At 36.5% G+C, this 24328-nt stretch overlaps 1 protein-coding gene across 11 annotated transcripts in view; it reads right to left on the reverse strand.

The window, feature by feature from the left end:
- Positions 1-557: 557 nt before the first annotated feature.
- LOC127848680 (uncharacterized) overlaps positions 558-24328 on the reverse strand; it is a 70716-nt gene continuing 46945 nt past the window's right edge. For 5 of the 11 annotated variants that reach the window (XM_052381344.1, XM_052381295.1, XM_052381272.1 and 2 more), the window contains 10 exons: positions 19238-19361; positions 18281-18418; positions 17741-17782; positions 14936-15032; positions 11636-11721; positions 9228-9303; positions 8626-8714; positions 7309-7378; positions 6293-6433; positions 558-2044 (listed from right to left, as the gene is read on the reverse strand). In XM_052381344.1, coding sequence (XP_052237304.1) covers positions 1958-2044; positions 6293-6433; positions 7309-7378; positions 8626-8714; positions 9228-9303; positions 11636-11721; positions 14936-15032; positions 17741-17782; positions 18281-18418; positions 19238-19361 — 950 coding nt within the window. In that variant the 3' untranslated portion in view covers positions 558-1957. Of the gene's footprint in view, positions 2045-5189; positions 5269-6292; positions 6434-7308; positions 7379-8625; positions 8715-9227; positions 9304-11635; positions 11722-14935; positions 15033-17740; positions 17783-18280; positions 18419-19237; positions 19362-24328 lie in introns of all 11 variants that reach the window. The other 6 variants (XM_052381322.1, XM_052381304.1, XM_052381331.1 and 3 more) reach the window with 4 other exon arrangements.

Below are 24328 nucleotides of genomic sequence, written 5' to 3' on the forward strand. Positions count from 1 at the left end.
TAACGCTACATACTATTTCTGATATGTTAGATTACCAAATGTTTAGATTGAAATTACTTTAAAAAGGTGCCTCTCAAATATGTGCCTGAAATAGTAAGATTTTTGTAAGTATTATAGAATTTATAAAAACAAGACTTTTTAACATTTATAAAATGTGTATTATATTTGAGGTGTTTGTTTTCATTCAATATAAATAGGTGTACTGAAGTACCGAAATATGCTAGGTTAAACTTTTTTTAGAGATTTAAGTTTTTACATAACTAGAAATTCAGCAGTTTTGATACAAAAGTGCATGTTGCCAAATTACAAATAAAATCAAAGCAAGGCCAGAGACAATGTTGTTGTTTTTTAATTTTCGAAATTTATCAAAAATATATATTATTGGAAAGACCAAACTGCAACAACACCCCTTAATTTAGACACAAAATGTTCACTATCTCAAGTCAATTTGATAATTAAAATGGTAACAGGCACCATTTTGTGTGACTTTGTGTCACTTTTAAGTACTTTCAATTAAAAAAATTGTCATGTTATTGAATAAACAAATAAATCATGTATTTGAAAACAAACATTTTATTTATATGTGTATTATTATGTATAGGTTTAACAAACAAACATTTAATCACAGGCTACAGCTAATAAAACTTGTTGACAAATTAATTTTCAAATAATGATGTTTAACAGTCTAGGTTTTACTATGAAAAATGGTGCGTACCAGTATTTTAAACACATTTTTCAAAACTCATTCTATATAAAAAGACAATGCATCACATACAAGTACACCTTCCTATTTAAGCGCATTGCCATGGGATTTTGCAATGTGCCATACGCACATTCAGAAAAGTTTAGTAATGCTTTGGGCACTTAAACATAACGTAACATTTTACCCCAACAACAAAAAACACGTTTGTACCCAGAAAACAAATAACAATATGAGAGTTTGCAAACCCAAAAACATTTAGGACACATTACAACACAAACACATGACACCCCTCCTAGCCTATGCCAACCACTTATAGGTTTGACATCATGTCATATTTTTTTTAGGGGAAATTATGATAATGGTCATTGGAAACAACAACAATAGCGGTCTTACAGAGCATGCCTTCCCTAATGGCATACACTTAGTATGGACACTGAAAGAATTTGAAATTTGGAGACAACTTAAGCGACAGAGGCAGTGGTCATAGTTAGCACACTTATGGAGGTAGTGATTCTCTCCATCCAATTGATGACAGTTTTCTTATAAGCTAAGTTAAACGTTCTAAATGAACAATTGCTTAATGAAAATGGCCTGCTTGCTATAGTTGGCTACAAAATGGGGTCTTTCACATCAGTTGATGACAATTTTGTTAATCTAGCTAGCTGTCTTCAAATTGGCTAGCTGTTTTCAATCTCGCTAACTGTTCTCAATCTAGCTAGTCGTTCTAATCAACAATTTATTGATGAGGAAAGCTTGTTTGCTCTAATTAGCTAAAGGTAGCATGGATTTCTCATTGCAATCTAGTTAGTACAATGACACAGTTTTCAATCTGACATTTGCTGCACGTCCACGCAGAGCGATTACTATGGATGACATATTCTAGTTAACTACAGGTGATTTTGACAAGCTGGCTTTTTAATGGATGCTTGCAACACTTGATAGATTGTGTCTATGTTGATATCTTTAATCATAGTTCCAGTCATATAAACTCAATATTTTTCCATAATTTAGAAAGCTTGTTTTCTCTAGTAAATGACAATCAATGGTTTGTCACCACAAGAGTTATTTACAGTATAACCAGTAGCTATATCTGATGTTTTTTCATGACTATGGTTCTTTAATTTTAATTACCCCCTGCAGTATTAAAACACACAATTTTGGCACAGAAATGTTTCATTCATTCGTGTTAGCTTCTCTCAATGTTTTATTATGACGCTGGTGAACAACATCTATTTAGCTACACATGATGCGTTGTTATGAGGATGACTTTCTTCTTCGGGACAGCTCGAAGTATGGAATGTATGCTAAAAACTCGATCTTGGATATCAGCCCAGGCTCAGTCTGAAAATAACAGACAATATCAGATCTGGCATATCGTGTATATAACTTTACCTGTATACTGCATACAGACATAGAAACTGTTTACTTGCTTGTTTGTTTGTTTGTATTTGACATTATTTTTAACAGTATTTCATTTCTAACTGTGGTCAGTAAATGTACTTTCCTTTTTCATGGATAAGCTGGTGTACCAGTACTAAGACTTAGAGCACATAATAATGACGGTAACTGACAACTTCCCTACTTGATTCATAGGTAGGGGGAGAATACCAGTAGTCATAGATTATTTTGATCATCAATGACCAAAAAAATGACCCTACTCTAACCCACAATACTGAGATTTGTAGTCCAGTGCTCCCTTAACTGAGCTGGCTGGCCAGGTTACCCTAGAGATATCAGAGATACTGAATAATACCACCACATACTGTTGTTACTTTTGATTGCCAAGATTGACCTTCATACTAGAAATGTGGTGTCATATATCAGTTAAACATTTGTGCCATGTTATTTCTAAATACATGTACTTCATTGCATGGTGAAGTTGTAAAGCCGGCAACCACTATTTTGACAATAAATTGCTGCATATGAACATTTGACTTTAAAGAATACCTATGAACTTGCAGGAAGCTTAGTGGGTCTTGTGTGTGACACACAAACTCATTTAGGTTAACGCTTTTAACAAACTTTTTAAAAATACTTCTGTGGTCAAGTTATATATCTGAGTTTAAAGCTTTTCCAACCCTGAAGTACTTAATTTTGACCATAAAGTTTGACCTTGACCTTTAAGGTAGCTATATGGTTCACCTGCACAACACCATCTCATATAAGTAAAGACACATGTATTGAAAGAATTCTACACATGTTCAAGTTGTATTGATCAGACCAGCCATATTCTGTAGATGTATTTTGACTGTTGACATCCATTTTTGACCTTCAGAGGACATTAATATTACTGTAAAAGTATTATTGTGTTATTTAAACATCCTTGCATGTTCAAGTTTTAGAGTGGACAAATCTATTTGAATTTTTTTATCAATGCTGTTTTTGTACCTTTGACCTCTTAGTATGGTGTTCACATTGAAAGCAAGCAGGGTTCTTATGAACTCGATCTTCATGCCATTGCAAGAAGGTTAACAAATGTGACCAATTATTTGGAATCCTTCAATGCATGGGAAATGGCTTAGGGGATTCTGGAAACTTTCGGAAACAAAGGGATTCCAGTTAGTGGGGATATACATATACCCCTTAGTACTGTAACTGAATGTAAATCTTGACTCTTTCTTTTCAACCTTTCTAATGTAATTCATTTGTTTATAAATTCAATACATACTACTTATAATTTATTTCTGAGAATATTATAAACATATTCAATATAAATAAGATGACATACAAAATATTCATACTGTGTATTATGGAAGAGAATATGAATTACAACAAACTACTTTACAAGATTTCGTGTTACTATAGCTTAGACATTTTAACTTGACATTGACCATTTTAAGGCATATTTTACAAAATCAATTTTTATACATTTTTGTAAGTTTTCATATTGAAAAACAGATGAATTTATGAAGGTGTAGCCCATTGAAAGACACAGCTTCTGAAACAGGTGTCCGTATTATCAAAGATCACAAAACAAATCTTAACTTAAAGACTGAACTTTGTAGATTGCAAAATTTGACTTTAATTACGAAAATGTTTCTGAAATCAATAATATATTCAAGAAACCTAGGAAATGAATAAAATTACAGAAAAAAAATAAAGATGTAGGTGTTTTGCAATGATAATTGTTTGAAAATTGTATCTTAATGTAATGTCAAACACAGTTTAAGAAAACAGTGCCTAAGGTGGAAAAAATAAACATTATAAAAATGGACTGTGCTCTGTGAAAAAGGGGTTTAATGCATGTGCGTGAAGTGTTGTCCAAGATTAGCCTAGACGAAACTTTCCGCTTTTATGATATTTTTCGTTTCAAGAAAGTCTCTTCTTGGCAAAAATCTAGTGTAGGCGGAAAGTGTTGTCCCTGATATAGCCTGTGCAGACTGTCGTCCCTGATATAGCCTGTGCAGACTTTGTTGTCCCTGATATAGCCTGTGCAGACTGCTAATCTGGGATGACACTTTACGCACATGCATTAAACCCCCTTTTCACAGAGCACGGCTTAAACATATGGAGCGTGAAAATCATGCCAATACAAGTTGTGAGTATCAAAAACAATAAGAGATGTTGCCAGTTCTGATAATAATTGTGCACATGTGCAACACAGTTCAAACAACTCCCCCATTGGCCAAACAAACAGTGTGAATTGAAGTGTATAAATTGTGATTTTTAAATGTTATTTCTAGCCAAACTATGGAATAAATCAATGTATTGCTGTATACAAATTTATGTATAGACAAAGCAACAATAATAACAACAATAAAGAACAATTTCTTTAATTGCATGACCTTGCATACCCTGGGTGGGGGTAAACTTTTGTTCTCTCTTCCTTAAATTATATTCACACTGCAGCTTGTAAGTTCAATTGTTTACATTTATCAATTTATATTATTAAATGGCAATCTTTTAAAAAAAAAGCCTAAATCTGTGAGCATGTTCTTTAAAATATTTACATTGTTTAAATTACATTACAACGTGTTGTTGTTTTTTCAACAATTGCGAACAATTCCAACTAATTTTGAGGTGTAATTGCATGGACAAATATATGAACACACCAAAGAGAAGAATAATATGTGTTTGTGTACATGGGAAACAAGACCACCAGTGCAATAGAAATAGACTAGCAAAGAAGTGACGAGCATAAAGTTGAAGCCTCAGTTTTGTTGGAACACAATTTAGTTTTATTACGCCATACATTATCTTGGTCTGTAATGTCTCAAACCACTCAATAATGATTATAGCTGAACATAATATTGAATCCAAAGAATTTTACTTGGCGTTTTTGAGTTGTTGAAAGGAATACAAATATTCAATAATTTGCATGTTTTCCTTTACATTCAATATAAAAAATGCATGTTTCTTCAAGTGCATAGACTTCTCATTGAATACAAGAATAAAAAAATTGCCCTATATATAATCTTTTCACAATGATTGTATATCCAACAAAAGTGAGCCTCATTTCACCACATGCCCACGTATACACCCATACCAAAGGTTTTACTCGGTATCCATTGAAAATACGGAATTAGAGCTAGGAATGTGACATAATCTATGTCTTCTGAACCTCCCTTGGAAAAAATAACACAAAAAGAAACATATTAATGAAATACTAGTACTATTTTTCCAGTATATAATCTTGAATTGTTTACATCCATCAACATACATTTAAGGAATAAAACAAAACAAGAGATGTGTTTGTCAGAAACACAATGCCCCCTTCTGTGCCGCATTGAAGCCATATATTTGACATTTGACCTTGAAGGATAACCTTGACCTTGACCTTTTACCACTCAAAATGTGCAGCTCCATGAGATACACATGCATGCCAAATATCAAGTTGCTATCTTCAAAAGTTATGACCAAGGTTAAAGTTTTGACGCCGCTTTGAGTCATATATTTGACCTTTGACCTTGACAGATGACCTTGACCTTTAACCACTCAAAATGTGCAGCTCCATGAGATACACATGCATGCAAAATATCAAGTTGCTATCTTCAATATTGCAAAAGTTATTCATTATTGCAAAACTTTAACCAAGGTTAAAGTTTTCCACAGAATGACAGACAGACAGACAGACAGGCCAAAAACAATATACCCCCGATCATTCGATCCGGGGGCATAAAAATAATACATATTTTGTTGGTTGTTGAATACACAGTGACTTTGTAAACAACTAAGAAACTTGTCAAAAAGACACAAGAAAGGATATCTAAGTAAATGGGTACAAAGTTACTATCTAAGAACTACTATAAAGGTTATGTAAGCCAGTAGAATTCCTCACATAATGCAGCCTCAGGGGTGAAAGGACTTGACCCTTTCCCAGTCAGAAGCAAAGTGGAAATGGCTATGTGCAAATAGCATAAAACCAGAACAGCCTGCAAGTAACTAGCAGTCTGTTCATATTTTTTGCTGTTTGCTTTTTATCAGTATCTAAGGGTTGGAAATGAAGCCTTAAAACTTGAATCTAGTAAGATAGGTCTTTAATTAAAATGACTTTATGAGGGACTACAAATGCGTACAAATATGTATCTAGGTGGGAAAGGGTTTAAACATTGAAACTGCAGCAATGCAGACTATGTAAGCCATACTGACCAGCTCGAGAGAGTCGACGACCTTGAGCCAGTTGTGAGGCTCGGACTTGAAGTCTCGATGCAGCGCCGCGTTCAGCAGCTCCTGGAGCGAGGACAGGCTGATCTTGCCGCGATGGCTTCGGTCCACAGACTGGAATAACTCCTGTCACACAAGAGTATCAGTTCATACTGGTATAATATGATGACAAGCATCCAGTCTCACTCACGGTATGACACTTTCTGCTTTTATGGTATTTTTGTGTTAACCCTTTACCACATCCAAACGTATTTTGACACATTTGTAGTCCCTTAGAAAGTTAAATTTAATTAGAGGTCTTTCTTACTAGATCCAAGTTTTAAAGGTTACAGTTTCAACCTGTTGATACTGATGAGCAGCAAACAGCATAAAACCTGAACAGCCTGCGAGTATCTCACAGGCTGTTCTGGTTTAATGCTGTTTACACATAGCCATTTTCAATAAGCTTCTAAGTGGTAAAGGGTTAAAGAAGGCTTGTCTTAGCAGAAATCCAGTTTATGCGGAAAGTGTCGTTCCTGATCAGCCTGTGCAGTCCTCCCAATGGTACGGCTGACAACCTGACGGCTGCTTTCTTGTCCCATAAACATTTCTTATACTAATCTGTGATACCATTCACGATTTTATGTCATCCTTATATAATTATTTACAGGTCTAACACTAAAGAAGTTAATGTCTTTGAATATTCCTACACAAGCGACCCTTTTGTCATATGAGCCTCATTCTCATAAAACTGGGCTAAATGCATTTGTGTGAACTTTCATTCCAGATTAGCTGGTGCAGTCTGAACAGACTGATCAGGACCGATACTTTCCACCTACCGATGGACTGGATTTCTGTTTACAAGAGACTTCCTTTAAACAAAAATTTGCATAGAAGAAGAAAGTGTTGCCCCTGATTAGCCTGTGCGGATTGCTAATGCTAATCTGGGATGACACTTTACTCACATGCATCAGGCCCAGTTTTTCCAGTTTAAGGCTCATATAAATATCTGGCAGACTTACCACATAGTTAAGGATGACATCATTCAAATGATGAAAGTTCAGTTTGGTATAGGCCTCCTGTGGCTCCCCCCTGGAATAGAAAACACTACGGGAAATGGAATTGGATATGTTACATGCATAGATATATTTGAGCCTTGCACTTGTTAAACGGGGCTTGATGCATGTGCATTAAGTGAAGTCTTAGATTAGCATGTACAGTCTGTACAGGCTAATCAGGGACAACACTTTCACCCTTAACTGGATTAAAAAAAAGATTTTATCTTAATGCAAAATACCATGAAAGTGGAAAGTGTTGTCCCGGATTAGCCTAGGTGGACTGCCCAAGTTAATCTGGGACTGCACTTTAGGAACATGCATTAAACCCTATTTTCCCAGGGTGAGGCTTATATTAAATGTTTACTTTGATTTTGACACGACTGTCTTTGAAACACAATTTGTATTGTTAACCTTGCCATTCAACAATGCAAAAAACAGGTGCCAGTCAAGACCGTGCAAAAACAGGTGCCAGTCAAGACCATGCAAAAACAGGTACCAGTCAAGACTGTGCAAAAACAGGTGCCAGTCAAGACTGTGCAAAAAAACAGGTGCCAGTCAAGACAGTGCAAAAACAGGAGCATGTCAAGACTGTGCAAAAAACAGGTGCCAGTCAAGACCATGCAAAAACAGGTGCCAGTCAAGACGGTGCAAAAACAGGTTCCAGTCAAGACTGTGCAAAATTCTGGTAGTCAATGCTGGTACTTTGCCTTTAAATTGCAAACATTTTTATCAGTTTGTGTTTAAAATATGTTCACATAATTTAAGTTTATCAGCAAATTAATTGTCAAAATGATGTTGCATTGAAAATCTTGTAAGTCAAGTACAGGTATAATAACTTATAATACTTGTAATGCTGGAAGTAATCATATGAAATACTAAAAACTTATGCTTTAATACGGAATTCCGCAAAAGAAAACACACATTTAATCAGTTGCAACTTAATGTCAAACAGGAATTTTTGTTAATAATTATGCATATATAGAATTTTAGTAAGTGTTTACCAGTAATACAGATTAACAATATGACTGTGTTGTTCAATAATACGTGTGACATAAAATAAAGCTAAGGGTAGGGGGGATCTACTATGTATGCCTAATGGTATGATGAATTTTATTCATATTTAAATAATAGCACTTGCTTGCACATGTCCATCAACTTGAGTGTTAAGCCTTGGACATACAACATTATAAAGACATGTGCAGCCATCTTTTCATCAGGTACAATTTTTTTTGCGCTTGCAGAAATAACCTTACTTACTGTGTTCATAACTAAAATTCTTACCTAAGTGCTGTTACGACATTTGTTAGGTAGGACATTGTCATAAACTCGTCAACACCAAAAAATGTGTTTGAACTCGTTATGTCATAGACCTGAAATCAAACAGAAATCATGAAGCTTTTGATAATACAAAAATTGCTTTACATCAATGCTAACATTCATATGTAAAAATTGAAAACAAAGGTATTAAAAGCTGTCTGAAATTTTGTTTTCAAAGAAAATATACATGGAAAAAACAATGTTGTAAACATTTAAAGGTTAGCTATTATATAAACCATTTAACATTTTATAATTCATTTATGTACTTAAGTCAAGGTTTATCAATATATATTTAAGGTGAATTGCATTGCAGCCATGTGGCTTATTGAGACATTATTGAATCTGTTCTTAGGTAGAACCAGTTATTGATGATTTTAGAGATGATCCTGAAACTAATCAAAGATTGAGGATCAAACCCTGGACGTGGTTTGCAATAATCAGACACAAATCACTTGGGAATTGCACAGGCTCATCTCGGATGGCAATTGTAGCACAGACACATTAGGCCCGATTTTTCCACAACACGGCCCAAATGTCAAACAAACAAAGTGGTGTAAGATATTAACCTGTTTGATGTATTTCTCTTGGTGCTGGTTGAACTGCTTAGGCAGCTGGGTCTGCAACTGGCTGAACATGATGTGCCTTGAGAAACGCAAATAGAACATTGCATCATACTTAATTCTAGTAAACACAAAAACTGGTAATTTCTGTCTTTAAATACCCAAATCTCATGAATATAGATTAAAACAAGAGGGCCTGAAAGGCCCAAAGTCGCTCACCTGAGATAACAAGATATTATTGGGAAAAATCTTCTGACCAAGTTTCATGAAGATCGGAAAATAAATGTGGCCTCTAGAGTGTTAACAAGATTTTATTACAGCCATGTAAGGAAAAATGCCCCGCCCCGAGGAAGCCATGTATTTTAAGCAAACATAATTATTTTCAAACTCATCCAAGATATCATTGAGACCAATCTTCTGACCAAGTTTCATGATGATCCGAAAATAAATGTGACCTCTAGAGTGTTAACAAGGTTTTACTATAGCCATATAAGGAAAAATGCCCCGCCCCCGTGCTGGCCATGTTTTTCAACCAACCGGCATCATTTTTTAACTCCTCCAAGATATTATTGGGATGAATCTTCTGACCAAATTTCATGAAGATTGGACAATAAATGTGGCCTCTAGAGTGTTAACAAGATTTAACTATAGCCATATACATGTATAGCCATTTAAGGAAAAATGCCCCGCCCCTTGGCAGCCATGTTTTTCAAGCAAAGGTTACCATTTTTGAACTCATGCAAGATATCATTGGGACAAACCTTCTGAGCAAGTTTCATGAAGATCGGAAAATAAATGTGGCCTCTAGAGTGTTTACAAGGTTTTACTATAGCCATATAAGGAAATATAGAGAAAACTGCCCCGCCCCCTGGTGGCCATGTTTTTTCACCGATCTGGACCATTTTCGAACTCGTCCGAGATATCAATAAAACCAATGTTTGACCAAGTTTCATGATGATTGGGCAAAAATTGTGACTTCTAGAGTGTTCACAAGGTTTCTATATAGCCATATAAGGAATACTGCCACGCCCCCTGGTGGCCATGTTTTTGAACGGACCAGAACCATTTTTGAACTCAACCAACATATCATTTAGACAAACATTTTGACAAAATTACATGAATATTGGGCATCAAATGTGACTTCTACAGTGTTCACAAGGATTTTCTCTTTTTTACCTAGTGACCTAGTTTTTGACCCAGCATGACCCAGTTTTGAACTCAGTCGAGGTATCAATGGGACAAATGTTCTGACCAAGTTTCATGAAGATATCATATTAATGAAACTTTTTATCTTAAACATGAAATACAAGAAACAATTAGAATCTACCAAATTTTAATTGTTTTATACATAGCCTGAAATTAAAAATCCAGATTGAGAAAGAAATAGCCCTCAGTAATGATACATTGCATATTTTTTAACAAAAATGGAATCGAATTAAATTTTCATAATGCTTGTCCATTTAAATATACTACTATCTTAATGCTAGTTTATCATTTCATATATATTCAATTTAGTTGTTTTTTTTTCAGTTTTTTTTAAATCTTATAACATCATTGATTATTATATATATTAGAACACATCCCGTTCCCACTAATTGTAATATTACAAACCAAGGTCTAAAAAAAACACATTATAAGGCATATTTCTGAATAATTTGTTAAAAAAAAACATTGATTGCAAATGAAAGACATGTATGTATACAATATATGCCTAAAAATAAATATATAAAAAAAATTCATGAAGATCGGACAATAAATGTGGCCTCTAGAGTGTTCACAAGGCAAAATGTTGACGCCGCACGACGGACGATGGACAAAAGGCGATCACAAAAGCTCACCATGAGCACATTGTGCTCAGGTGAACTAAAAAGGAAAAGGGGAGGTGCGATAAGTTAAGATGTTGCTAGTTGCTTGAAACACGGATTACTATTGTGTCTCCACCAAACACCATTCCTATTTATACAGAGGACCCCTAAACATTGATTATTTTGTTACATGCACTGATAACAACCAATAACATAATAAATACCGTAATGATGCTATAATAGATTCAAATTATGAAATTTTTAAAATTTCTTACAGCTACTTTAAATAAAGTCACATCAAAAATGATAATTACAAATTTTCAAAGATCAAAATCAGAACAATAAAAAACATTAAGAATGATCTAAGCATACCCAACTTAAGTTTATACCTTTTCATTTGCAATCAAACCTCTTCATTTTTAGCTCAATTGCATTGAAAGGCCTAAGGAAAAATATACACTCTCAAGTTATTTTCAGGGTAGAGCCAGTAGTTGGTGTCTTTGGGAGAGATCTTCAGAATGCTCCCACAGTCCAGATCAAACCTGGAACTTCCTGGTTGTTAGGAAGACAAAATATACTCAACGCCATGGTGACCTGTTAAAAACATACCCGTCTTTGTCAGTGTCCAGCTTGTTGAACGTCTGCTTCAACTTCTGTTGCTCATCCTCAGACATGGCCTTGTGCAGTTCCACACCCTGGTGAGAGAAAAGAAACAATAGTGGAGTGTAACCACGAACAACAAAGAGTGAAGATTAACCATTAGTAATATCAACCTGGTGATCAATAGTTATTGTATTCACAGAAACTTATACCTTTTTGGAATTGATATAAAATACATAACTGTTTCATTTTCGATACAAATAAATGACCATTCTTTAAAGAGTCCAGTTTTTTGTCGTGCCTATAGCCCAAGCAGTTGCCACCTTTGGGTTGACACCACTTGTAATAAACACGAGCTATGTCACAGAAAAGAAACAATAGCAGTCCCGAAACGGTCTTATGTTGTCTGAGTAAGAACAAGATCTCTTTAGTTTTATTAAGCTTAAGTACTAAACATTTAAAATTTGATGAAGACTTTAATTTTCCATTATTTCTGCAATCACAGAAACCACAATTCTGGTTTAACAAACACACTGAAATAATGTGAATATTCACCCTACGGCCCTCAAGCACACAGATGGATGCACACACAGACCAACACAACACATACCTTGAGAGGGTAAGGTGTGGGTGCGGGTCGAGTTGACACACAATACCTACCTTGAGAGGGTTAGGTGTGGACGCGGGTCGAGTTGACACAAAATACCTACCTTGAGAGGGTTAGGTGTGGACGCGGGTCGTGTTGACACACAATACTTACCTTGAGAGGGTTAGGTGTGGGTGCGGGTTGAGTTGACACACAATACCTACCTTGAGAGGGTTAGGTGTGGATGTGGGTCGAGTTGACCCACAATACCTACCTTGAGAGGGTTAGGTGTGGACGCAGGTCGAGTTGACACACAATACCTACCTTGAGAGGGTTAGGTGTGGGTGTGGGTTGAGTTGACACACAATACCTACCTTGAGAGGGTTAGGTTTGGGTGCGGGTTGAGTTGACACACAATACCTACCTTGAGAGGGTTAGGTGTGGACGCGGGTCGAGTTGACACACAATACCTACCTTGAGAGGGTTAGGTGTGGACGCGGGTCGAGTTGATACACAATACCTACCTTGAGAGGGTTAGGTGTGGACGCGGGTTGAGTTGACACACAATACCTACCTTGAGAGGGTTAGGTGTGGACGCGGGTCGAGTTGACACACAATACCTACCTTGAGAGGGTTAGGTGTGGACGCAGGTTGAGTTGACACACAATACCTACCTTGAGAGGGTTAGGTGTGGGTGCGGGTTGAGTTGACACACAATACCTACCTTGAGAGGGTTAGGTGTGGACGCCGGTCGAGTTGACACAAAATACCTACCTTGAGAGGGTTAGGTGTGGACGCGGGTCGAGTTGACACACAATACCTACCTTGAGAGGGTTAGGTGTGGGTGCGGGTTGAGTTGACACACAATACCTACTTTGAGAGGGTTAGGTGTGGACGCGGGTCGAGTTGACACACAATACCTACCTTGAGAGGGTTAGGTGTGGGTGCGGGTTGAGTTGACACACAATACCTACCTTGAGAGGGTTAGGTGTGGACGCGGGTCGAGTTGACACACAATACCTACCTTGAGAGGGTTAGGTGTGGACGCGGGTCGTGTTGACACACAATACCTACCTTGAGAGGGTTAGGTGTGGGTGCGGGTTGAGTTGACACACAATACCTACCTTGAGAGGGTTAGGTGTGGACGCGGGTCGTGTTGACACACAATACCTACCTTGAGAGGGTTAGGTGTGGGTGCGGGTTGAGTTGACACACAATACCTACCTTGAGAGGGTTAGGTGTGGACGCGGGTCGAGTTGACACACAATACCTACCTTGAGAGGGTTAGGTGTGGACGCGGGTCGAGTTGACACACAATACCTACCTTGAGAGGGTTAGGTGTGGGTGTGGGTTGAGTTGACACACAATACCTACCTTGAGAGGGTTAGGTGTGGGTGCGGGTTGAGTTGACACACAATACCTACCTTGAGAGGGTTAGGTGTGGACGCGGGTCGAGTTGACACACAATACCTACCTTGAGAGGGTTAGGTGTGGACCCGGGTCGAGTTGACACACAATACCTACCTTGAGAGGGTTAGGTGTGGACGCGGGTCGAGTTGACACACAATACCTACCTTGAGAGGGTTAGGTGTGGACGCGGGTCGAGTTGATACACAATACCTACCTAGAGAGGGTTAGGTGTGGACGCGGGTTGAGTTGACACACAATACCTACCTTGAGAGGGTTAGGTGTGGACGCGGGTCCAGTTGACACACAATACCTACCTTGAGAGGGTTAGGTGTGGACGCAGGTTGAGTTGACACACAATACCTACCTTGAGAGGGTTAGGTGTGGGTTCGGTTGAGTTGACACACAATACCTACCTTGAGAGGGTTAGGTGTGGACGCGGGTCGAGTTGACACAAAATACCTACCTTGAGAGGGTTAGGTGTGGACGCGGGTCGAGTTGACACACAATACCTACCTTGAGAGGGTTAGGTGTGGGTGCCGGTTGAGTTGACACACAATACCTACTTTGAGAGGGTTAGGTGTGGACGCGGGTCGAGTTGACACACAATACCTACCTTGAGAGGGTTAGGTGTGGACGCAGGTCGAGTTGACACACAATACCTACCTTGAGAGGGTTAGGTGTGGACGCGGGTCGAGTTGACACACAATACCTACCTTGAGAGGGTTAGGTGTGGGTGCGGGTTGAGTTGACACACAATACCTACCTTGAGAGGGTTAGGTGTGGACGCGGGTCGAGTTGACACACAATACCTACCTTGAGAGGGTTAGGTGTGGACGCGGGTCGAGTTGACACACAATACCTACCTTGAGAGGGTTAGGTGTGGACACGGGTCGAGTTGACACACAATACCTACCTTGAGAGGGTTAGGTGAGGACGCGGGTTGAGTTGATACACAATACCTACCTTTAGAGGGTTAGGTGTGGACGCGGGTTGAGTTGACACACAATACCTACCTTGAGAGGGTTAGGTGTGGACGCGGGTCGAGTTGACACACAATACCTGCCTTGAGAGGGTTAGGTGTGGACGCGGGTTGAGTTGAAACACAATACCTACCTTGAGAGGGTTAGGTGTGGAAGCGGGTCGAGTTGACACACAATACCTACCTTGAGAGGGTTAGGTGTGGACGCGGGTCGAGTTGACACACATTACCTACCTTGAGAGGGTTAGGTGTGGACGCGGGTCGTGTTGACACACAATAACTACCTTGAGAGGGTTAGGTGTGGCCGCGGGCCTAGTTGACACACAATACCTACCTTGAGAGGGTTAGGTGTGGCCGCGGGCCTGGAGGACTGGCTGGGCTCGCTACGGGCTTCCTCATCCCTGGGCTTCTCAAGGTCTTCTACTTCAGGCCTGCAATATAATGGCAATGGTTGAAAACACAGCAGGAGCAGTTAGAGTTTGTTCAATTATTTTAAGTTTTCATTTCACTTAAAATAAAAACAAAACATCAAGGCCATGTTCAGCTCAGAAGCAGTTAGAGTTTACCAAAGTGAAACTTATAATGAGTCCTTAGTTTACAGAATTACTGAGTCTACTGAATATTTATAAAACATCAAACATAATCACACATCACATGTTTTTCATCACACATCGTTAAGTACTATCTGTAATATATAATGGTAGCTGGATAATTCTATGTATTTTACTATTTTTCAAGCAAGCATGTTTACTAGACTACATCTACAATGACATACTGACTATTGGCATCATGCTTTTTAATTATAATAAATACAGCATGTCAATTTACGATCATATTTACAGTATTTATTTACAACATTTACAAAGGACAAAACACAGAAATTTCATATATACTGGCACACACATGACTAATTGTAACTTAAAATATCAATAAGTAAACAATACTATAGCAACAATTATAAACAATTATGTAATAAAATGTTAAGTGATATGTTAACCATTTAAACCCATAACAGCTTAGTACAGGAACAAAGGTAATATGGGTCTGAAGGGGAACAATCATATACAGGTATCAAAATCCCAATATGATTTAAAGGACTAATACAGGTTAAGGGACAAACAACATGTATATCATAACATTTTAAAGAGAAAAACATTGGTTACAAAATTTGAAAGGACACACTTTTATTGCATATCATTTCAAGAGAAAACATTGGGGAGCCTTGATAGCATATGACAAATTGGAAAGAGAAAACATTGGGGAGCCTTGATAGCATATGACAAATTGGAAAGAGAAAACATTGGGGAGCCTTGATAGCATATGACAAATTGGAAAGAGAAAACATTGGGGAGCCTTGATAGCATATGACAAATTGGAAAGAGAAAACATTGGGGAGCCTTGATAGCATATGACAAATTGGAAAGAGAAAACATTGGGGAGCCTTGATAGCATATGACAAATTGGAAAGAGAAAACATTGGGGAGCCTTGATAGCATATGACAAATTGGAAAGAGAAAACATTGGGGAGCCTTGATAGCATATGACAAATTGGAAAGAGAAAACATTGGGGAGCCTTGATAGCATATGACAAATTGGAAAGAGAAAACATTGGGGAGCCTTGATAGCATATGACAAATTGGAAAGAGAAAACATTGGGGAGCCTTGATAGCATATGACAAATTGGAAAGAGAAAACATTGGGGAGCCTTGATAGCATATGACAAATTGGAAAGAGAAAACATTGGGTAGCCTTGATAGCATATGACAAATTGGAAAGAGAAAACATTGGGGAGCCTTGATAGCATATGACAAATTGGAAAGAGAAAACATTGGGGAGCCTTGATAGCATATGACAAATTGGAAAGAGAAAACATTGGGGAGCCTTGATAGCATATGACAAATTGGAAAGAGAAAACATTGGGGAGCCTTGATAGCATATGACAAATTGGAAAGAGAAAACATTGGGGAGCCTTGATAGCATATGACAAATTGGAAAGAGAAAACATTGGGGAGCCTTGATAGCATATGACAAATTGGAAAGAGAAAACATTGGGGAGCCTTGATAGCATATGACAAATTGGAAAGAGAAAACATTGGGGAGCCTTGATAGCATATGACAAATTGGAACGTCTTGGGAGTAGATCATTGGCAAGGGCAAACATTAGACAAGATTGGTAACAAATCATCTCCAAGGCAAAACATTGGAAAACATTCTAAGCATATCTGTGTAAAGGGAAATATAAACACTTGTAGCATATTACTGACTAGAGAAAACATTTAACATCATTGGCAGCATATCATTTGAAAGGTTATGACATTGGACAAAATTGGTAGCATATTATTTTGAACAATTAAAATTAGGACAACATTGACCAGAAGTATATCATTTTGAAGGGATAAAACATCCGGCTACATAGGTTACATATCATTTTGAAGGGATAAAACAATGGACAATATTGGGAGCATATCATTTTAAAGGAAAACACATTGAAAAACATAAGAGGCATATCATTTTCAACAAGACAGTGCTGTGACTGTAAGTGCCTAAGCCCGAAGTATTGTTAGACCAAAAAGGGTCATCTTTACCGTAACAATGGGTATTTCAGAAAAGTTGTATTTTTTTTATTGAAAAACGAAATGCACAATATCCTATATTAATAAATGCACTTTCATTTGAATCATATTCATACTTAATAGTTATGCTATGCATACTAAAAATTAAACCAAGAGTAACAAATGCCATAAATATCAAAGAAAGAGTGGTGGTTGTTGAACTCAGCACATCATTTAAAAGTCTTCTATTATTACACATGATGTTTCCTTTAAATCCCTTTAATACTTTTTGAGTTATGATCTTCACGATAAATTTTAACTGTAATTGGCCTTTTCAAAAGTAGCTGGACAGAATGATTGATGAGAGGACCTAAGGATGGACAGACCAAGAAACAGATGACACAATTGAATTATGCCTCCCTTTGTGGGTATAAAACATTTTAAGCATATCAGATTGAAGGAAAAAATATTGGAAGCATATCATTTTGGAAAGAAAAAAAAGGAAAACATTAGAAGTATGCAATATTTTAAATACAATTTAACATTGGGAAAACATGGTCAGGTTTTCTAGCTTCAAACACCTTTACCAGTCGTCTATCATATATTCTTCCTCCTCTTCTATAGCATCCCTGATTGTAGAGAACATGTTATAATTGTTTGTTCATTACCAATAAGTACTGTTGATTAATTTAATTTTGTTGACATGAAATTGTATAGATTTATAAAATAAAGCTTAGTTGTTAGATATAAAATGTGTTGATTTTTTTATAATTTCAGATAAAAGACTTTGGATGCAATTGTTTGTTGAACCTCAGACTTTATGGTTGAGTGGACCCACATAAATCGACGAAAATAAGTGTCTTATTAATAAAATTGGTTTCACAGTAATACAATTTAAATATTTCAGATTTTGAAAGACAGTTTATTACTTTTTACTATAAGTTTCTTATTGTCATTTAGACAATCATTAACTTTTTAAGCATTATGTTCTTTAAAGAGTTAATAAAAAATATAATAAACACAATAATCTTATTACAAGCACAGAATAGTCCCAAATCTAACAAATACATAGACAGATAAAGCACCAAATATACACAAATTAACACTCCTATTCCTTAAAGGCTTACTGTTTCTCAGTATGGGTGGTATGAGAGGGTGTGGACTTAGGAACAATGGGTGTGGCCACTGGTGCAAGCTCAAGCTCCTCTGGTTCCCTGGCACTCACTGGTATCTTGATCTCGGGCTTGGACCCGGGTGCTGTGTTTCTAGAAGTACACCGGGGTTTACACAACAAAACTACATCTAACACTAATAAAAGCCTCTGAAACGGGATGCAAGCTTTCGGGTGAGGTTAGAGTGCAATATGTGGCCAAAAGAGATTGACCTGACACTTAAGAACTGGGCTGAAGTTTAGTAAGATACTCAGGCACATTTTGTTGAAATTCATATATTTATGCAAATTATTGAAATCAATAGTTTCTGGGAATATATTTAATGAATAAAATTCACTTTGCAGTACATGGAATAAACTTTATAATCTTAATATTGTGAAGAGACTACACTTATGCTTTATGCATTATGTTCTGCATGAGTAATACTGTCAAAAACAATAAATTCATCTTTTAATCAAATCTTTTTTTTTCTTTTAAAACACAATTTGTTCAAGTTCAGGTCAATTGTCCCAAGCAATACAAGGCATGGCCTAAACACAGGGAACAAGCATGCAGGGTTTTCTGAATATATACGCACTAATACTACAGAAAGTTTCTCTCATGCAGCTTGTGATCAGATCATTAGGACAGATCATCTCACATATGTTACGATCATAAAAGCTAATCATAAATCATAAAAAAATCTAATAAATTAATATTTTCTCTAAATTTACAAAAAAACTTTGAATATAATTCTATTTGTTATTTAAATGAATCTACTTTATAAAACCTATCTCCATGCTGCATATAAGTCTACATTGTTAAGACATGCTTTTAGGTGCTTTATACTATTTTAGTATTTAATTCCTTGTGACATTCATTTCTCAAACACAAGACATCAAAATCAGTGTCATGTAACCTCACAGTGATTACCTGGTAACTTCCTTCTTTACGTGTCCGGCTGTCACACTCCTGCCAGCTATTCCCGCGGCAGGTTTCACCTGCCCCGACGTCACGTTTGTCCGGGACCGTGTCATGTAGGCCTGCTGGGACGAACCTTGCAAAAGCAATAAACAGCTTCTGATATAATCCCATAAAACATATTCCCTTGTTGTTGGTTTTTTCTTCAATTCTATATTGTTATATTTAATTTGAACAACAAGACAATTTTTGGCACCAACTGGATGCTTATATGTAGTAGATTTTTTGTGTGAAATGTATCAATTGCAGGGTTTTAAAACACACAAAATGTGTTCAAATTCAGTTTTAGTTTATATTAACTGTAATAATTTTTGGCAAAAAGATTAATTTAAATTATTAATGCATAAATGAGCTAAAAAACAATGAAATAGTTATTTCTTTAAATTTGACATTCCCCTTTGCAGAAAAAAAGATAAAATATATTATTAATTCCATTTTCATGATAAAAGGAACACTTTCATATGGAAAATAATAAAAGAAATAAAACAAAAAAGCTTTTTATTCTCAACACAAATAAAAACTTCTTCGCAGACTTTTTTTTATATAATTATTTCAAGGTAAAACAGAGGGTGGCGGAAACCATTATAAAGAAATTCAATGCAACATGCATTAGAACAACATCTTGCATGACTGCTACCTGGTAGAAAGGCCACAAAACGCCACGTGAGCAAGCCCCCTGTGTTAAAAATAAGCAAATCTCAACATGGCTGCACAAAAGTGACATCACAAAGAAAAACAAAAGAAACAACAACAAACAGCAACAACAAATATTAAAGATTAAATGTGCAATTATTCTAATGTTATTCTGGATCTCTTTTTTGTTTAAACCATTCATATTAGCTAGATAATAGCTGCACTGAGACAGTCTTGAGCCCATGTCCTGGGTAAAACCAGTACTTGGTTTCTTGGTGAAGTCTTGAGTTGAGAACACTCCTTGAGTGTGGATCGAATTATTGACGACCTGATCATAAGGGAGATAAGCAATGGAGCCATAGATAAAGACACTATATCCACTTCAACCATGTATTTTGTGGTTACTCACCATTAAAAACATAGTGTTTTATAGGGATGACAACCATCAAAATTTACAAAAAATGTTATGTTTCAAAAAATATTAATTTAAAGTTAATGTTGATAATGGACCCATTTACCATTAAGCAAGTTCTACTTTTAGTTGTAGATAAAAAGTAAGATCTGCACAGTCCTGCATTTAGATTAACAAGACTCTATTTACACAAATATCATCTAATAATATTTTACTGCCGGTGGTAAAATAGCAGCTTTAACACAACCCATTTCTTTTCTTAAAATAAATTATAATTTTATATAACAAGAGCACTGCATAACGGGTGCCACGCTCTGCTGCGAAAGCTTGTCAGAATTTTTTTTTTTTTTTTTTTAGAGGTCACAGTGACCTTGACCTTTGACCTAGTGACACAAAATGGGTGTGGCGTGTAGAACTCATCAAGGAGCATCTACATATGAAGTTTCAAAGTTGTAGGTGGAAGCACTTTGATTTTAGAGGCAATGTTAAGGTTTTTCTTAAAGTTTTATATAAGAGGTCACAGTGACCTTGACCTTCGACCTAGTGACCCAAAAATGGGTGTGGCATGTAGAACTCATCAAGGTGCAACTACATATGAAGTTTCAAAGTTGTAGGTGGAAGCACTTTGATTTGTTAAAGTTTGATATTAGAGGTCACAGTGACCTTGACCTTTGACCTAGTGACCCAAAAATGGGTGTGGCGTGCAGAACTCATCAAGGTGCATCTACATATGAAGTTTCAAAGTTGAAGGTGGAAGCACTTTGATTTTAGAGCCAATATTAAGGTTTTTAGCACGAGGCCTACGGCGGACGGCGGAAAAGCTGGCTATGACAATAGCTCGGGTTTTCTCCGAAAACAGCCTCGCTAAAAATCCCCTTTATTCATGTATTATTCTCAAATGATGATGTAACGTTTTAATTGTCTTAGAAAAAAGTGCAGTTCCTTTAAAAGATGTGATTATTGTAAGCATATAATAGAATTTATACAAGAAATGAAACTAAAAGAAGTTAGGTTACTGTGTGTTTTTTCAATTGCAGAAGTACATAGCTTGTAAAACAATTTTCCTTAAATAATTCTTTTAGTTTTAGTGACTAAAATTTAAAAAAAAAATAATTAAGAACATGCCAATATTAGAATGGCATACTAGTATATGGAATTAATTTCCTTATAACAAGCATTTTAAAAAATACTTCTATAAAAACTTCTCCTGTCTTCATGCAAACTACAGCTTTGTTTCTTTTTCAAAAAACACCTATGCATGCTATTGAAACATTGCTAACATATTGGATTAACAAAGCCAGCTAAAAAGTCATCATTAACAGCATTGTAGTGATTCAATTAAGAAATGGCTTAACATGAAGCATCATTTCAAGCTTTCAAGAAACAAAAGAATTCTGTGGCCGAATTAATAAAAAAATCTCCGTCGTTTTAATTGCCAAGCCTCAAAATAGTAAATAGTTTTTTAATTACTAGTAATTGATTAATAATGCTATTGCAAAAATTATTTTCATTTTAAGATGATTGAATGGATATTTGTGTTATTTGAATAAAAACTGATAAGACTATGGTGTTTTCAGGTTTTAATAATCTTTCTGCACCATACTGTATTGTTAATCACAAGTTTTACAACTCTAGTTTAGTGCTCCTTCAATACATAGATTGGCTGTTAGAGTTCAAATTAATAACAATTACTGCATTCCTTTAAGATACTGTACTCTTAGGCAGGGTTTCCATGCATCCTGTCCCCGCTCCGCGTCCGTGTTCAGCATCCGCGTTCTGTATACAAACAAGGAGTATCTATTCCATGCATCCACTTATTATTTGAGCCTTTTTGTGTAAAAAGCTCATTCCAAAGGTGGTGGTACTTGGATTTGGATGTCGTTAATAGAAGAGCACACCTTTTTTATGATGACTGCTGCGGCAGTACTGCATGTTTGTAGATGGAAACACAAACATAGGTACTGGACCCGTGCCATCATAAGAAACCGTCAAACTTACGGCACTACCATCTTGTTAGAGAATTAGAGCTGAACGATGAAGAGTTCAGGACCTACTTCCGTCTTAGTAGACGTCAGTTTGGCGATGTGCTGTCGGTTGTAGAAGAACAGCTGAATCAACGGAGTACGTTACTAAATTTATTATTTTTTCACTTATATCTATGCTTAAAAGTTGACCTTTCATGTTGACTGCCATCCATATACTGAGTCCGAAACATGCGGACGCGGAACGAGGATACATGGAATAGCTACAATAGATTTCAACCAGTTCGTTTTTTCGCAGACACGGATACACAGAACATGGACGCGGAGACATGGAAACCCGGCCTTAAGCTCCAAGTCATGAATCACAAACAGAATTTAACAAATTATAACAATTATATTGTGCAAGTGGAGTTAATTAACAATACTTCAATCTATCAAAATGAATGAAATTATTATACCTTATACATTTCTGTATGTAAGTGGTATCACAAATAAATATGGATGAAAATATATTGGCTGTTTTTAACAAACTTACAAAACCCCATATGGGCTTGTACAGCCCATTTTAAGCCCAAATTAGGTCAAGTTCACAGACAAAGTGAACATAAGAAATATGGAAGAATCAGGATTGGTAAGTATTTAACTGTTGTTTTGCGAGATGCAAAGGTCGCATAAAAACAACCCAATTGAATTATAACAACAATAACATAGGCCAGGGTGGATGTGAAATTGGGTGATATTGTTTGATTAAGAATTATTATACAGGCAACACTTCCAGGCTTCATTTGCAATTTCTTCAAAGGTACTGTAAATGTGAAAGAACTGATAGTGAACTGGGACCATACTTTTCATTAAATAAATTTAAGTTGTCGAAAAAAATTCCAACTGAACAGATTCTTAAAAGTCAAATGAATTCTTCAAGATCAAAGCAGTATGATAGGAAACTTTGTTTATGTACAACCACATAACATCATTATTAACAGCCATGCAGGAAACATTGGGCAAACAGCGTTATAATCAAAATACAAATTTTTGTGTAAAGTATGAAGTATTCTTAAACTATGCTTAATTAATAAAGTCACCGCAATCACACATAAAAAACACACAAGCAAACAAAGGAAGATATATTAAAGCACACCACAGCACTTCTATCATAGATATATAATTCTGAAAATCAGGAACACTTTTCCATAAGTTTTGTTTTGATCCTCTATCTCTATAAACTCTGTCAGCTAGGGACACACACATTCAAACACAGGAAAAGCACTGACAGCAGGCATTTTAAGATTCCGAAAAAAAATCTTAAATGGTTGGTGTTGGTTGTGAGCACATGACAGAACCTTTAGATGGCTGTCAACACAAGACAAACAAGATAAATGGGAACACATGACAGAACATTTAGATGGCTGTCAACACAAGACACACAAGACAGATGTGAACACATAACAAACCCTGTAGATGGCTATCAACACAAAACACAAAATATAGATGTGAACACATGACAAACCCTGTAGATGGCTGTCAACACAAGACACACAAGTTAGATGTGAACACATGACAAACACTTTAGATGGCTGTCAATACAATACACACAAGATAGATGTGAACACATGACAAACCCTGTAGATGGCTGTCAACACAAGACACACAAGATAGATGTGAACACATGACAGAACCTTTAGATGGCTGTCAACAAAAGACACATAAGATGGATGTGAACAAATGACAGAACCTTTAGATGGCTGTCAACGGAAGACACACACGATAAATGTGAACACATGACAGTACCTTTTGATGTCTGTCAACACAAGACACACAAGATGGATGTGAACAAATGACAGAACCTTTAAATGGATGTCAATACACGACACACAAGATAGATGTGAACAGACGCATTAAGTTGCTGTGAATAATTGGCAAACACTAATTATCACTATGAGTTTTGCACAAGCGCTTTAGTTGATATTTACACCGGACAGATGCGTATGTTTGAAGCAAACGCCAAATAAGAACCTA

Source organism: Dreissena polymorpha, chromosome 1 (genome assembly GCF_020536995.1).
Source record: "Dreissena polymorpha isolate Duluth1 chromosome 1, UMN_Dpol_1.0, whole genome shotgun sequence".
Lineage (NCBI taxonomy): Eukaryota > Metazoa > Mollusca > Bivalvia > Myida > Dreissenidae > Dreissena > Dreissena polymorpha.